The 16,444-nt window shown below is 34.8% G+C and overlaps 1 protein-coding gene and 2 pseudogenes across 1 annotated transcript; 1 reads left to right on the forward strand and 2 right to left on the reverse strand.

The window, feature by feature from the left end:
• Positions 1-844: 844 nt before the first annotated feature.
• LOC101268262 (protein NRT1/ PTR FAMILY 8.3-like) lies at positions 845-5,575 on the reverse strand (annotated as a pseudogene).
• A 338-nt stretch (positions 5,576-5,913) lies between these two features.
• On the forward strand, positions 5,914-6,336 carry LOC138340470 (uncharacterized). The gene has a single exon (XM_069292196.1). It carries the CDS (start codon positions 5,914-5,916, stop codon positions 6,334-6,336), a length of 423 nt encoding a protein of 140 aa, XP_069148297.1.
• Positions 6,337-12,020: 5,684 nt separating this feature from the next.
• Positions 12,021-16,177, reverse strand: LOC101251757 (protein NRT1/ PTR FAMILY 8.3-like; annotated as a pseudogene).
• Between the last annotated feature and the right edge of the window lie 267 nt (positions 16,178-16,444).

Consider the following 16,444-nt stretch of genomic DNA (forward strand, 5'->3'; position numbering starts at 1 on the left):
GGGGTAGGGACATGTGTCTGATTGGGTCGAGCCAGTCAACCATCTTGAACCGAGATCAGAAGGATCCCATCACCCTCACCTGAACACACTCCATGGTGTTAATACGCTCTAGGAAAAGCTACAAGGTACCTTTTATTCCATGTTGAGTGGCAGTCAAAGTTTGTTGTCCATTCCGGAGTTTGAACAACAGTTCATCATGCTGATCTAGCTTCTCGTTCAAAGATTGCTTTCAAGTACCTTCAACCATAAGTGACCAGCAATAGTTATCAATGTGTATTTGATAACCTCTCAATTCATCTCAGACATTGAACAACATTTGGCTACATTTAATCCAGGCCTTTTTATTATTTGCAATTCACTCCTTCCGCATCTCCTATATTAACTAATATTTTTTCAGCTACAAACTATTATTTGAAAGTTAGTTGAAGTTGTTATACATATACATGCTTGAGTAAAGAATGTTTGAAACTACTATGAATGTTGATAGTCCATGAGTCTGTAAATACAGTGTTAGGTTTTGCTTGAGGAAAGTAAATGCTTTCACTTGAGGGTGTTGATGTACCATCATTTGACTGCACATTTGATGCTTTTAGCTACGAATAATTTCTAGTTCTTAAGCAACGATAGTGTCTTCTAATAGTTTTTATATTGTGTTAGAAAATAAATCAGTCAAGTCAAAAAGTAAAATGAAGCAAAGTGTTGCCAAAGGAGAGCTCTGACAGCAAGCCCGACGAACTGTCAAACCTGTGAAAACACAACTCCAACTTTAAAATATTCAAATAAAGTGAATAATATTTAACTTTCATTGACAAATGCCCCCTAAGTATATAAAAGGAACTTGGACTTAGGATGGCTTCTTGGGTTTATACATTTTGCAAAAAAAAAAATAGATTACAAAGTTGCAGAAGCTAAGTGCAGCCAAGATCCAGAAGAAATAATCAAGATGCCCACTGTTTAAGTTGTTTGGAATCCATCTAGGCTTGCCATCTTGAGTTGTAATGGATGTTACTACTGTCAGTATGAAAGAGCTCAAGTAATTACCCATAGTAGTAGACATTAGTGTCAATGCACTGCACAAACTACGCATTGTATCGGGTGACTAATCATAAAAGAACTCAAGGTGCCCAATGTTAGTAAAGATCTCAGCTGCTCCCAGTATAAAATACTGTGGAATCTGCCAAAAGATATTGAGAGGTATCGCAACTGGTTCATCCACCAAATCAGGTCTCTTGCAAGTTGTAGACGCTTGAACTCAACGATAGCAGCAACTAACATACACACCACAGAAAGGAAAAGTCCAATTCCTATTCGTTGTAACTTGGAAAATCCCATTTCCTTTACAGTAAGCCTGCTTGCAATTGGAACAAAGATCCTATCGTAGATTGGGACCCATATAATAACACTAATGGCATCAAAAAGTGAAAGAGATGCAGGAGGAATTTTGAAAGAACCAATATCCATTTGTGCATAAACAGCAGAAAAGACTATTCCAGTTGTCCATATTGGTAACATGCAGGTCAAAATTTTTAGTTCCTCAACCTGCATAACAGTGCAGAGCCTCCAAGCATTAGAATAGTCCCCAGTTCTGAATTCTGTGTTTGAAACTACAGCTGCTTTGTCAAGTTACCTGAACAAGATAGAGTGCAAGCATCAATTGTTTCAAAAGCAAAGACTATGTCAAAGATAAGTTGATATATATCTTCCTTAACTGACTTGCCCAAAAGCATGATTCTAAAGATGTAAGTAAATGTTTTAGAATGTTCGTAGGGGCAACTGAGCCTCAAATTCCCATGTTTCATGAAAGCTATGCGTTAAAGTGCAATCTAAGTATGATAATATGATAAAAGATATTGTGATTTTGACTTCAAAGTGAGAATTTTTGGCATCTTTATTGTTTTTATAAATGTCATGACTTTCATTCAAGCAATATGAGAACATAAAGGAGAAGAGAGTGTAAAATTAAAATATTCTCCTTTAAAAAGAAGAAAATACTATCACCTCAGTTCAACAGTGTGCAGTGGCTTTCGACTTCCTTCAATTGCAGAGCTTTTGTCAGGGGTTTCATAAAGTAGTGTACTATCATCCGGGCAAACAAGTTCCATTTGTGGAATAATGTAACCAGAATCTGACATATTCTTGTGAGAGGACTTCCCCCAGGCTTTTGAAATTTATAGTGGCGTACCAAAAAAAGAAACACACAATGGCAATGCTCATGAAAACTGCAGGGATGCCAAACCCAATACCCCATCCAGCATGTTCTTGAATCCAAACAATTAATGTGTTTGATATCAAAGCTCCAATGTTGATAGAAAAACAGAACCAATTGAAGAAGGATCCTTTATTAACCCTCTCTTTTGGATCTGTGTCATCAAATTGATCAGCACCAAATGGCGAAACACGTGGCTTAATCCCACCAATTCCAAGAGCATTCAAATAGAGGCCACAAAAAATACAGCATACTGAGCAGGAGTTATTCAAGGGCACGCAGAACCCACACATTCAGGGGGCTTAAAAGAAGGAACTGAAGCTGATAGTGTCAATGTGCACATTCCCTATGTAATCAATCAACAACACAAAAAAGTCCAGCAAGAAGATATAAGAGAAAGAAAGGCTGCAAGAACAGGATATGCTTCATAATTCATTGTTGGACCCACCAATTATAAATGAAATGAAAAAGTTTAAATATGTACCATTTCTTTTTACAATTAATATCTCACTAGGCAGTGTGCTGGAGTGACTAATTTATTCCAAACCAACAAAATATGCAGGGTGATTTCTACCTTGTACGACATATCCAAAGTTAGAACTCACAAAAATAAAGTAGAGCAAAAGCAATTTAGAATTTATACTGGATTCTAAGATTCAAATACACCACGAAAGAACGGTAGAATTGTTCATCACTCGATTGTTGTACCTTCAAGGCCTGCCCCGTATGCACTAGCAAGATCACCAATTATTTAGGTTTACTCTAGGAGGCGAGAGACCAATGGTTACTGTCATGCACCAGTTTCGTCCTCATCTGATCCTCTAGAAAACAAAGATATCCCTATTGCTTATTCGCAAAGATACACGTACCTCTAAATCCAAATATTCCATTGCTAATTCTGCTTATATTCTTTGATACTTAGTAATTAGACAAATTATTCAAGTTAATGTTTGGGGTGGTGGGACATGAAATAATCTATGTTGTTACGAATAGGAATGACAAAAAAATCTCCAGATATCCAAAGTTCCCTCTAACTATCATTCTATTGTCTATCCTAATGCTCCAGATATGAATGATAAACTAGCTGAAACACAATAAATTTGAAAAGTGTGATTTCTGCTTGAATGTCATCTAAATGTCGGTATACGATTCAGTATAAAGTTAATGATCGATCCCCACCACTAATAAGATTCACCAAGATTGAGCATAGGCGCAGAAAACAATGCCATTGGCCAGACCTACATACTGAACTTCCTAATTAATCTAAAGATGATCAGTACAAATCAACTATGGGAAAACATCAAAGTTATGTTTTGACATTATATCCCCATGTAGAGGAAACAAAACAAGTGTTGGTAGATTGAAGTTAGTTATTTCAGGAGAAACTATCCGGTATGAAGGGAGAAATGACAGAATATGAATATGCAACAAACAATGAGTTTTTTTTTCTTTTGTGTAAAATGAATCTGACCATGAAATGGATAATAGAGAAGCAAGCAATCGTCCGATATCTTCCCCAGTATGCATCTGCCATCACAGCCCCAATAAGGGGCGTTAGGTGACACGTGCCTAGCCAAGTTGTGACATTTCTAGCACCTAGGACATTTCCTTCATGTAACTTCATCGTAAGATAGGTCACCAGATTACCACCAATGCCAAACAACGCCAAAAGTTCACAAAATTCATTACCTGAGACCAATTTCCGCAACCATATCAAATATACCAAAACAGTAAAAAGAAAACAAAATAAAAGAGAAATTTGAGTTTGACATACCAAAAATAAAGGGGCAAGCTCTACAATTTCCCGTTTCACTTTTTAAAACAGGATTACTGTTGATATCAACAGAACCACAGTCCACTATTCTCATTCTACAAAATGAACTATGAGAATTCATCTGGTAAACTTATTAAACTTTTTCTTTTGTATCAATAAAATTATTCAACTTTACTCAACTACATTTATCATTCAAAATTTTATATGACAAAATAAATTATATTTTTATGCCATATAAATGAACCCCACAAACAAACAAAATTTCAAGAAAACTCATTATGCTTCATTTCTCCTAAATTTCTTACCAAAAGAGGCTCTTGGAAGTTGGAAGACACTTTAAGGTTATTCATGTTAAAATTATTCTTAAACAATGGACTCCTTTATTTGGTATCATTGTCATTTTCTTGTTAAGAGTATAATAATATTTCTCGATATTAAATCCAGGAGAAAAGATCAAATTTACCCCTCTACTTTCGTAAGTAATTGAAAAAAAACTATCACGAATAGTAACTTACTTTTGTGACTCAACTCCTAAAATAACGGGAAAATGCACAAGTATTTTAATTTATGTCTAAAATTTCAGAGACACACGTATATTATATTAAAACTTATTACTCTATTTATGTTATAAATAATTTTTTACTCGTTTTCGACCTACGTGGCATTAGCTTGAAAAAATGTCAACACGCTTTGAGCCCATAAGAGAGTGTCACGTAAGCTGAAAAAAGTTAGAAAATTATTTATAAATAAGTTAAGAGGGTAATAAAATCTTAGTATAATTTAAGCGTATTTCTAAAATTTCGAGTATAGATCGAAGGTACTTGTGTATTTTTTTCTAAAATAACAGGTCAAGTACTCCACGTGAGTATTTATTTTACATATTTTAGCATAGTTAACCAATTAAAAAGACAATAAAAAAAGACAAAACTTATGAATTCTGATACAGTTCTGATAAAATTGTACATAAAAAATAACATTTTTTATCAAAAATTAAATGGGAAAACTCTGTCAATTTCTTTTTATCACTGAGCATCTAAAAAATGGAAATGGATGCTTTCTTATCTTAAAATATATGAAGGTCATCAAAGCATTGAAAGCAAAAACCCATGTTTGGAGAAAGGTAAAAAAAATAATTATTGGAGAAACATTTCATCAATACTATGTAAGTCTTTGAAATTTCATAAATCTGAAAAAATTAACCCCAAATTGCTATGAGAGATAAAATAACCTTGCTCATGGAGGTTTTTTTTTTAATATGAAACAAAATTCAATCACTTTGCTAGATAAATTTTCGTGGAGTGTGAATAAAAACTCAATTATGAAACAAAAAAAGAGAAATTAGAACATGATGAATATCACCATGTTGTAGAAGCGGTATTTCTTCAGCTTGAGTAACCAAACATACTTCACCTCATGAATTTTCTTTTTAAAAAAATACTTTTGATGATGGAGTGTCTATAGTAAAAGAATTACTCCAAAGCAAAAAAAAATAAAATATTGATATTTATACACGTCAGCAGTTAGTTAGGACACGTCAGCAGTTAGTTAGGAACTTTCAATTTGTCAGTTACAAGTAGTTAGTTAGTGCTGCACATTTTTTATTCTGTTAGAAGTCAGTTTACAATTGTATATATAGCTCTTTTGTTCATTGTAAACAACACACGTTTTATTCTTTCAGCATTCTATCAATGCAGATCAGAAGAGTTGTCTTCTCTTAGCTCTTTCTCAAGCTCCATCAATGGAGCCTCACCATTAACAGATGCACTCTGTTTTACTGCTTCTTCTGTTTCTTTGTTTCTCTTAATCTCAACATGGTATCAGAGCAGGCTTAGATCACTTCCCTTCTCTTCGTCAAATTCCAGTTCATTGCTTCGTCAAAATCCAGTTCATTGCTTCAGGTTTTCTGTTATCATTTTAGTAGATCAAATTCATCATGGTCGAAATCACAGGTCAAAGCTCCACACCAGGAACAGGAGGAAACACGATTGATGTTAATAATCCTCTGTACATCCATCCATCTGATAATCCCAGTTTGATTTTAGTTCCAGTCAGTTTTGAAGGAGTTGGCTATCGATCATGGCGACGAGGTGTAATGAGGTCACTGTCTGGGAAAAACAAATTGGGATTAATTACTGGAGAATTTAAACGACCTTCTTCAATATCACCTCAATTTCACCAATGGGAGAGATGTGACAATATGGTCATATCTTGGATTTTGAATTCCCTTAGCAAAGATATTGCAGATAGTGTAGAGTATGTTTCTGATGCAGTTGAATTGTGGAAAGAGATAAAGGATCGATATGATCAAACGAATGGTGCTAAGTTGTTCAAATCCAAAAAGATATCAATGATTTGAGTCAGGGTGTTCTTGATGTTACTGTGTATTACACTAGGATGAAAAAGCTTTGGGAAGAGTTGAGTAATTTGAGTATCAAGAATCAATGCAGTTGTACTTGTAGCTGTGGGGGAAAGGAGACTATGCATAAGGCAGAGCAAGACCGAAGGTTAATTTAATTCCTAATGGGTCTTAATGAAGTTTATACTGTTATTAGAGGCAACATTCTGATGATGAATCCATTACCATCCGTGGCTCAAGCTTTTGCACTGCTTGTACAAGAAGAAAAACAAAGAGAATTTAAGCCACACAGTCAGATGTTTACTGAAGGTAGTTCATTGAATTCTTCTATACATGTTGGTTCATCGAATCTATCATGTGGAAGGTCAAGCTCTACTACTGCTAGTTCATCAAATTCGACAGGAGGGAGAGTATTCAGAACAAATTACTCATCAAACAACTATCTTGCAAATAATAGGCCTAGACCCTTTTGTGAACATTGCAGAAGATCAGGACATGTCATTGACAAGTGTTACAAATTACATGGTTACCCCAGTTAAAATAATACTTCAAATGGACAAGTTTTCAATCAACAAAGATACAGCAATGCTCAGAATCAAAGAATGTCAGCCAACCACAATGCAAATAATAGATATGCCAAAGGTAAAGGAGTGGCAGCTAATGTTTTTGCAGATCCAAACATAGGAGAAACTGATGCTTCTAATCCAGCCTACAATGCTAATCTTACTAATGAACAAGGTGGTAAGCTTATCAATCTGTTACAACACATTCAATTAGGACAGTCTGGAGATGTAGATTCTGAAGAGCATGTAACTTGTGGAGCTGCAAATTTTGCAGGTATCATAGCTTGCAACTCATCTATTGTTTTTGATAAACTGTCATGTGGCTGTCTCAAATCAAAAAACTGATTTATGGATAGTGGATTCAGGAGCTACACATCACATGACCTTTAACATCAACCATCTCTCACACATTACTAACCTGCCATATCCTCTTTTAGTTAAATTGCCAAATGGATACAAAGTTAAGGTGACCAAAGTTGGAGATGTTAAAGTTAATGACATGATCACATTGTTTAGAGTTCTGTTCATTCCTTCTTTTAAATATAATTTGATTTCTATCAGCTCCTTGTCCCTAAATCTCAACTGTACTGTATCATTCTCTAATTCATCTTGTATCTTGCGGGGCCCTTCAATGAAGAGGCCTCTGGAGATTGGTAGAGAACAAGATGGATTGTACTTCCTTTGCTCAGACTGTTTTTAAAAAAAAAGGACAGTCCATTCATTTCAAATGTCTCATCTTCTATACTGGGTTCTCAATGTCAATGTTTTTCTCATTCTTGTAGTTCTATCTCTCACTCTTGCAGTCCTTTGATCAAATCTCAGTGTGATAAGTCTTTTGTAATGAATAATGTTCTTTCTGATTCTATGCCTCTTCTACATCATGAGTCTTGTAATGATTTGTTGTGGCACTATAGACTTGGGCATGTACCTTTTGTAAAGATGAAGGGGATTAAATCCATTCCTGTAGATTTTTCACCCAAACAGCCTTTTATCTGCAATATATGTCCCATGGCCAGACAAACCAGACTTTCTTTTCCACCTAAGACTCATAATACATCAAAGATTTTTGAGCTTCTTCATGTTGATCTATGGGGTCCTTACCACATACCTACTCATGACAATTTCAAGTATTTCATTACCTTAGTTGACAACTTTAGTAGAACTACTTGGACACATTTGTTGAGCTGCAAGAGTAATACCTTACATATCATAAAATCATTTGTTAACATGGTAGAAAATCAGTTCAAAACTAATATTCAAGTCATAAGATCTAATAATGGTCTTGAGTTTGTAAATCAAGAATCTATTCTTTACTTTCAATCCAAAGGAATATCACACTAAAAATCTTGTCCTTACACACCACAACAAAATGGTGTGGTAGAAAGGAAACATAAGTATCTTTTAGAAACAGCCAGAACCCTTCTTTTCCATTCTAAATTACCTACCAAGTATTGGGGGGAATGTATACTTACAGCTACATATATAATAAACAGACTACCTTCTGCCATCCTTCACAACAAGTGTCCTTTTACTATATTGTATAATCAAGAGCCTCAATATTCTCACATGAGAAGTTTTGGCTGTCTTTGTTTTCCTACTACACCTAAACATCAAAGAACAAAGTTTGAACCAAGAGCTACACCCCATGTGTTCTTAGGATATCCTTTTGGTATTAAGGGCTATAAAGTTTTAAGTTTGAGTAGTAAGAAAATACATATTTCTAGAGATGTTGTATTTCATGAATCAGTAATCCCTTTTTCCAATATTTCTAATTTTTCTGTTAACAGTCCTTCTTCAAATCCTACATTTGATAATGTTTTCTTGGATAATGATGTTAATCCTACCTCTTCAGAGTCTGAACAATGTGATCCCACTTTAACTTCATCCCCTTCACCAAACCTTACATCCTCACAAAATAAACCCCTCATCAGAAAATCTACTAGATCCCATAACCCTCCACTTCTTTACATGCCTCATTTTGTAACCACCATCATATAGCTTCTGCATCTTTGTATCCTGATAGTCAGTCACTTATTTTGAGTGTGTCACATGATTGTGAACCATCATCATTTAATGAGGCTGCAATGAATCCTGCCTGGCAAGATGCAATGACACAAGAATTGACTGCTCTGCATGACAATAACACTTGGGAACTCATGCCTCTACCTGCTGGTAAAAAGTCCATTGGATGTAGATGGGTTTATAAGGTGAAGCATAAAGCTGATGGGAGCATAGAGAGGTACAAGGCAAGGCTGGTTGTGAAAGGTTATACTCAGCATTATGGGGTAGATTATACAGAAACCTTTTCTCCAGTCATCAAAATGACAACTGTGAGAGCTTTGATAGCCACTGCTGTAAAGAAACATTGGAATATATAACAGTTGGATGTTAATAATGCCTTCCTCCATGGAGAGTTGCATGAAGAGGTATACATGGACATTCCACAAGGATTGGATGTTACTACTAAAGACATGGTTTGTAAACTTAACAAGTCACTATATGGTTTAAAACAGGCAAGCATGCAATGATATGCCAAGTTGTCTGATGCTTTGAAATCCATAGGCTACAATAATTCCTTGAATGATTATTCCTTGTTCTATAGAAAACAAGGTGTTTCCACTGTGTTTATAGCTGTTTATGTGGATGATATTCTGCTTACTGGAAATGATGCTGAAGAGATTGATCAATTCAAAGTTTATCTTCATAATCAATTCAGAATTAAAGATCTGGGAAAGCTACACTATTTTTTGGGATTGGAAATACTATACACAGAAACTGGAATGCTTATATCACAGAGGAAGTTTGTACTTGATCTTCTCAAAGAGTATCAATGCACAGAATACTCTAGTCTAGCTTCTCCTCTTGACTCTTCAATCAAGCTTAAAGCCAATGAAGGAAAACCTCTGGAAGATCCCAGTTCATACAGAAAGTTGATTTGAAAATTAAATTTTCTCACCAACACAAGATTGGACATTGCATATGGAGTACAACACCTGAGTCAGTTCATGTAGGATCCTAGAGAACCTCATTTGCAGGCTGCGTTTCACTTGCTTAGATACCTTAAAAAGGATCCAACCTTAGGCTTGTTCATGTCTTCTACTAATGACTACCAGGTCCAAGCCTTTTGTGACTCGGATTGGGCATCTTGTCCTGACTCAAGGAAATCTGTTACTGGCTATATTGTGTTGTTGGGATCAAGTCCTATAAGCTGGAAATCGAAGAAACAAGAAACTATCTCTCTTTCTTCAGCTGAAGCTGAATATAGATCTATTAGAAAAGTAGTTGGAGAATTGGTATGGCTAAGTCGATTATTTGAAGAACTAACTATACCATGTACCAGTCCTTTTCCTGTTTACTGTGATAGCCAGTCAGCTCTACACATTGCAAGAAATCCTGTATTCCACGAAAGAACAAAACACATTGAAGTGGACTGCCATTTCGTACGAGCTAAGCTTCAAGAAGGGTTGATTTCGTTACATCATATTGGGACTGGGGAACAACTTGCTGACATTCTTACCAAAGCACTCACAGGAGTGAAACATGCTGCAATATTAAGCAAGTTGGATCTTCTCGTCGCACCTCCAACTTGAGGGGGGTATTGATATTTATACACGTCAGTAGTTAGTTAGGACACGTCAGCAGTTAGTTAGGAACTTTCAATTTGTTAGTTACAAGTAGTTAGTTAGTGCTGCACATTTTTTATTCTGTTAGAAGTCAGTTTACAATTGTATATATAGCTCTTTTGTTCATTGTAAACAACACACGTTTTATTCTTTCAGCATCGATCAATGCAGATCAGAAGAGTTGTCTTCTCTTAGCTCTTTCTCAAGCTCCATCAATGGAGCCTCACCATTAACAGATGCACTCTGTTTTACTGCTTCTTCTGTTCCTTTGTTTCTCTTAATCTCAACATATACGCCATCTTCCACTTTTCTTTATTTATTTTATTCAAATAACTCCAAACAAAAAAAAAACAAAAACTTAGTGGACAATTATAGGATGAAACTTGCAATCTCCAATGCACTCTTCCACTTCTCTTTATTTACAAAGCACGTCATTTTCCTTCTTCCTTTTTTCTTTTTTTTTTTAAAATTTTGCGATAGATTTTGAAATTAAATCTCGAAAATTAAGTTTTTTTGAAATTAGCCTGTGGCTGTTTGATTTGAATTAAGTTAAAAAACTACGTATTAGTTAGAAAAAATGCATAGGTATTTTCTAGACTATGATCGAAATCTCAGAGACACACTTAATTAAACTAATGTTCTATTACCCTGAAACTTATTTTTTTTTAATTTTGTGCACTTTTTGACTTACGTTGTATCCAAGTATCTCTCGCGCGCCTCAATTGTGTGGGGTCATGGAGTGTGCCACATAAGACAAACGGTGTATAAAAGTACAAAAAAAAAAGAATTCAAGGATAATAGACCTTAATTTAGTTAAAATGTGTTGCTAAAATTTCGATCATAATCTAAAGAATATTTGTCCATTTTTCTTATTAATTATGAAGTTCCATCGGTTCAAAATAAATAAATAAATAAATAAATAATAACAATGATAACAAGTAGCTATATTTTTAATATAATGTTGTTTGTGTAATGTTAAGTGATAGATGTAATTTGAGATGGGTGATTGTGGCAATGAGTTGGATACTGTTAACATTTGTGATCTCAAAACTAGCTAAAGTAGTTAGTTAACTATTAGTGTAGATATATACAATAATTTTATTCAAATTCTAAATTTTTTTTTACAAAAATTAAGACAAAAAAAAACTCAGACTTTAAAATTTTCAAATGAAGTAGTGAATACTTAATCCGTCCAGAATTGTTTATCATGTTGTGCTTTTCGAAAGACAATTTGGCTAATTTTTAAAGTGAAACTAGATCACATTAATTCAATATGTTAAACAAAAAAAATTAGATATTCTAAAACTATATGAAAAATACTATAAATTGCTATTTTTTGCATATTAATATGATGAAAAAATACATCTTAAAAATGTTAGTCAAAGTTCATATGGTTTGACTCAAAAAATCAAAACCATTACAAACAATACCAGACGAAGAGAGTAATATTTAATGTTCATTGTCAAACGCCCCCTTAATATATAAAACAAACGTGGACTTACGATGGCTTCTTAGATTTATACATTTTGGCACAAAAAAACATAGATTACAAAGTTGCAGAAGCTAAGTGCAGTCAAAGAGCAAGAAGAAATAATCAAGATGCCCACTGTTCAAGTTGTTTGGAATCCATCCAGGTTTGCCATCTTGAGTTGTAATGGATGTTACTACTGTCAGTATGAAAGAGCTCAAGTAATTACCCATAGCAGTGATCATCAGTGTCAATGCACTGCACAAACTACACATTGCATTGGGTGATTGATCATTGAAGAACTCAAGATGCCCAATGGAAGTAAATATCTCAGCTACTCCCAATATAAAATAGTGTGGAATCTGCCAAAAAATATTGAGAGGTACTGCAACTAATTCATCCATCAAATCAAGGTCTCTTGCAAGTTGTAAACACTCGAACTCAACGATAGCAGCAGCTAACATGCACAACACATAAAGGAAAAGTCCAATTCCTATTCGTTGTAACTTGGAAAATCCCATTTCATTTACAGTAAGCCTGCTTGCAATTGGAACAAGGATCCTATCATAGATTGGGACCCATATACTAACACTAATGGAATTGAAAATTATAATAGATGCTGGAGAAATTCTGAACGAACCAATGGCAGTGTCCATCGATGTCCCTTGCTCCACAAATATAACAATTTGTGCATAAACAACATAAAGTCTATTCCTGTTGCCCATATTGGGAACATGCAAATCAAAATTTTCAGTTCCTCAACCTGCGTAACAGTACAGAGTTTTTAAGCATTGGTATAGTCTCCAATTTTAAATTTAGTGTCTGAAACTATAGCAGCTTTGTCAAGTCACCTGAAGAAGATAATATAATGCACAAGATGCAAACATTTCAAGTTAAATATGAATTGATAGATTTGAACTATAACCGTGTAGTATTGTTGAGCATCAATTGTTTGAAAAGTTAAGCCTATGTGCAAGTAAGAATTTTTAGCATCACTCATGAGTTTTATACGACAAAGAAGAGAATATTATCACCTCAGTTCGTCAATGTGCAGTTGCTTTCTGCTTCCGTCAATTACAGAGATTTTGTATGTGGTTTCATAAAATAGTGTACTATCATCGGGGACAGGCAAGTTCCATTTGTGGAATGGTGCAACTAGAACCTGGCATATTCTTGTGAGTGGACTTCCCAGGCTTTTGAAATATGTAGAGTGGTGTACCAAAAAAGAAACTTGCAATGGCAATGCCCATGAAAACTGCAGGGATGCGGAATCCAAGTCCCCATCCATGATTTTATTGAATCCACACAATCAAAGTACTTGATACCAAACCTCCAATGTTGATAGAAAAATAGAACCAATTGAAGAAGGAACCCTTTTGTAACCCTCTCTTTTGGATCTGTGTCATCAAATTGATCAGCACCAAATGACGAAATACATGGCTTAATTCCACCAGTTCCAAGAGCAATCAGATAGAGACCAAAAAAGAATATAGCATACTGAGCAGAGTTGCTGAAGGGCACATAATCTACACAGTCAGGGGGCTTAAAAGCAGGAACTGAAGCTGAAAGTGTCAATGTGGACATTCCCTACACAACCAATCAATAACACAAAAGGCATGAAATAAGATGAAGAAATTCTCCAAGGACGGTATATATGCTTCGTATTTTATTGTTCCAAAGGTGAAATAGGGCACTAGAAAGTTCGAGCACTGTGCAAAAGGTGGAAGCCACAATGCCATTGGCCAAACCTACTTACTAAGCTTCCAAATTAAACTAAACATGACCAATACAAATCATTTCTCCCATGTCAGATACAATATGTGTATAATGAAGCTGAGATATTTACCATGAAGTAGATAATAGAAAAGGTAGCAATCGTCTGATATCTTCCCCAATATGCATCTGCCATCACAGCCTGATATGCTCAAACTTACTTTTCAAATAAGAAGTAAAGTGATCGTATCAAGTGAAGAACCCAACTAATGACGTTAGGATAGATCCCACGAGGAAAATAGTTCAAACTTAACTTTATTTTATTATTACTATTATTTAGTCAACTATTTTCCTAGAAAACAAAAAACAAAAAGGGGTTTTTTATTTATAAATTAATGAAAATAATTAACTAAATTAAAGTAAACAACTAACAGATTCAAATCTCGGAGCTTAATCAATTAATAAAAATAACTAGGGCTTAAGTGTTCCCCGCAGGTTCCTAACTTGATAATTCTAACTATAACAATTCTCTCCTAGTATCTTGCATGTAAAGGATAAGTTATGTATTTATAAATCCTTGGTCCAGCATCTAGAAAATTTCACTCCGCACCTTGGTCCGGCTATGTGTGTTGCTATACTAATCTTTACCTTTACTTCATATTAAGCATTGTATTCGATATTTGACTAAGTTATTACCTCATACCAACCGACACTAGTCTATTAGATAGTGTACACTAAATCTATGTTGATAATTCTTTTTCTATGATCAACCTCCTTAGTTCGGCAAGTGGCATTAAGACGAGTTCTAACGTTGGTCATCCGTTAAAAAGAATTATAAATGAAAGAATTATCAATACATGCAAGACACTATTCTAGAATTGCTATTTTAGTTAGATTTTTTACCTCATTATTCACCCATGGTTCCCATAACCCTAGTTATGGAGTTTAGTTACCCATGGTCATAATCACACTATTCATTTATTTAATATAAGAATTCATGCACTTACTTTAATGAGAAAGAGTAAAATCCAGAAATTTACTTGATTAATCAACAAAAACACCAACAATCAATTCCAGAAAAAGTGTATCAATTACTGAAATTAATTCTTCAATACTTGAACAAGAGAACTAAAAATTATCGAAAAGTCTCACCCCAAAAACGAGGTTTTTCAACTATTTATAATAAAAATAAAAACCTAATAAAAGAAGAATTCTAATTACTTAAAATTTGTCCAAACACGTCTGAGTCGACGGACCATAGTGGTCACAACGGGCCGTCATGGCCTCCGTCGTCTCATACTTCACAAATTCTTCTGATGCTTTCTTCATTACCCTCAACGAACAGGTATGATGGACCGTTCCAAGCACGACGGTCCGTCGAGGGTCTCCGTTCCATAATACTTTAACTTCTTGGAATTTAGGTACTGGGACTATTCTTTGATCATTACAAAGAACCAGCAGGATGGACCGTCGTGGCTATGACGGTCCGTCATGGACTTTCGTAATCCCACTAGGTCAGACTTCCCCATCTTCCTTTAGCAGCTTCTCTCCTCACTACGATGCCATCTACGGACCGTCACATAGTCGACGGACCGTCATAAGCTCCGTAGGTGGTCTCTTCTGCATTTCTCGCTCAAAAACTTCCGCGTTCATCTTTGGACAAATTTCCTATACTAAGGAGAAACTTACATAAAAATCAATACAAAAAGGCTTTTGGACACACACTGAACTTAAGAAAAAAAACATTAAAAATACCGTGAAACCACGGTACATCATAGCCCCAATAAGGGGCGTTAGGGAACACGTGCCTAGCCAAGTTGTGACATTTCTAGCTGCTGGGACATTTCCCTCATGTAAATTGTTGGTAAGATAGGTAACAAGATTACCACCAATACCAAAGAATGCAAAATGTTCACAACATTCATTACCTTAGACCATGGTCCACAACCGAATCGATTATACTAAAATAGGTAAAAATTGAAGAAGATAAAAGGGAAATTTGAGTTTGACATACCAAGAATAAAGGGGCAAGCTCTCCAGTTCCCTGTCTCACTTTTTAAAACAGGATCATCGTTGATGTCAACAGAACCATCTCTAGTGTACAGTCTACTATTCTCATTCTACAAATACGAATTTTTAATAAGAATGCCAAAATATCTCACCAATGCTATGTAAGTCTTAGAAATTTCATAACCCTGAAAGTCTTAGCTCCATATTGCTGAGAAAGATAAAATAGCCTTACTTGTGGAGTACGTCTTTGAAATTCCACGAGCAATGTTATATTAATGATCAATTGATTTTTGAATATAAAAATCTTCAGTTGATCGATTTTATTCATTTGAAACAACTTTACTAGATATATTCTCATAGTTCAGTACCCTTTTAAAGATATTAACGAGTAAAGAAAGATAAATTAGAACATGATGAATGACACCATCTTGTAGTAGAGATATTTCTTCTGTTTGAGTACCCATACACACAACTTCAACTTAATGGTTCACAATACACTTAGCTTTATCTGTCTGAAATTTTTCTTTGAAAACAAAGGAAAATGGCAAATGAAGAACGAAAAAAGGTCAACCCACAGAGAAATTGAATACTAAAATGATGATATTTTTCCCTCCCATTTTTTATATTTGGTTTGGGCTGGACATGCATCTAGAATCATTTTGTCATGTGATTGAAATCATAACACAATAGTATTAAATTTTATATTAAATAATAAGTTAACCTCTTAATTA

Source organism: Solanum lycopersicum, chromosome 12 (genome assembly GCF_036512215.1).
Source record: "Solanum lycopersicum chromosome 12, SLM_r2.1".
NCBI lineage: Eukaryota > Viridiplantae > Streptophyta > Magnoliopsida > Solanales > Solanaceae > Solanum > Solanum lycopersicum.

Coding starts and splice junctions, on each gene's coding strand:
- LOC138340470 (XM_069292196.1), top strand. CDS start 5,914: ATGGTCGAAATCACAGGTCAAAGCTCCACACCAGGAACAGGAGGAAAC.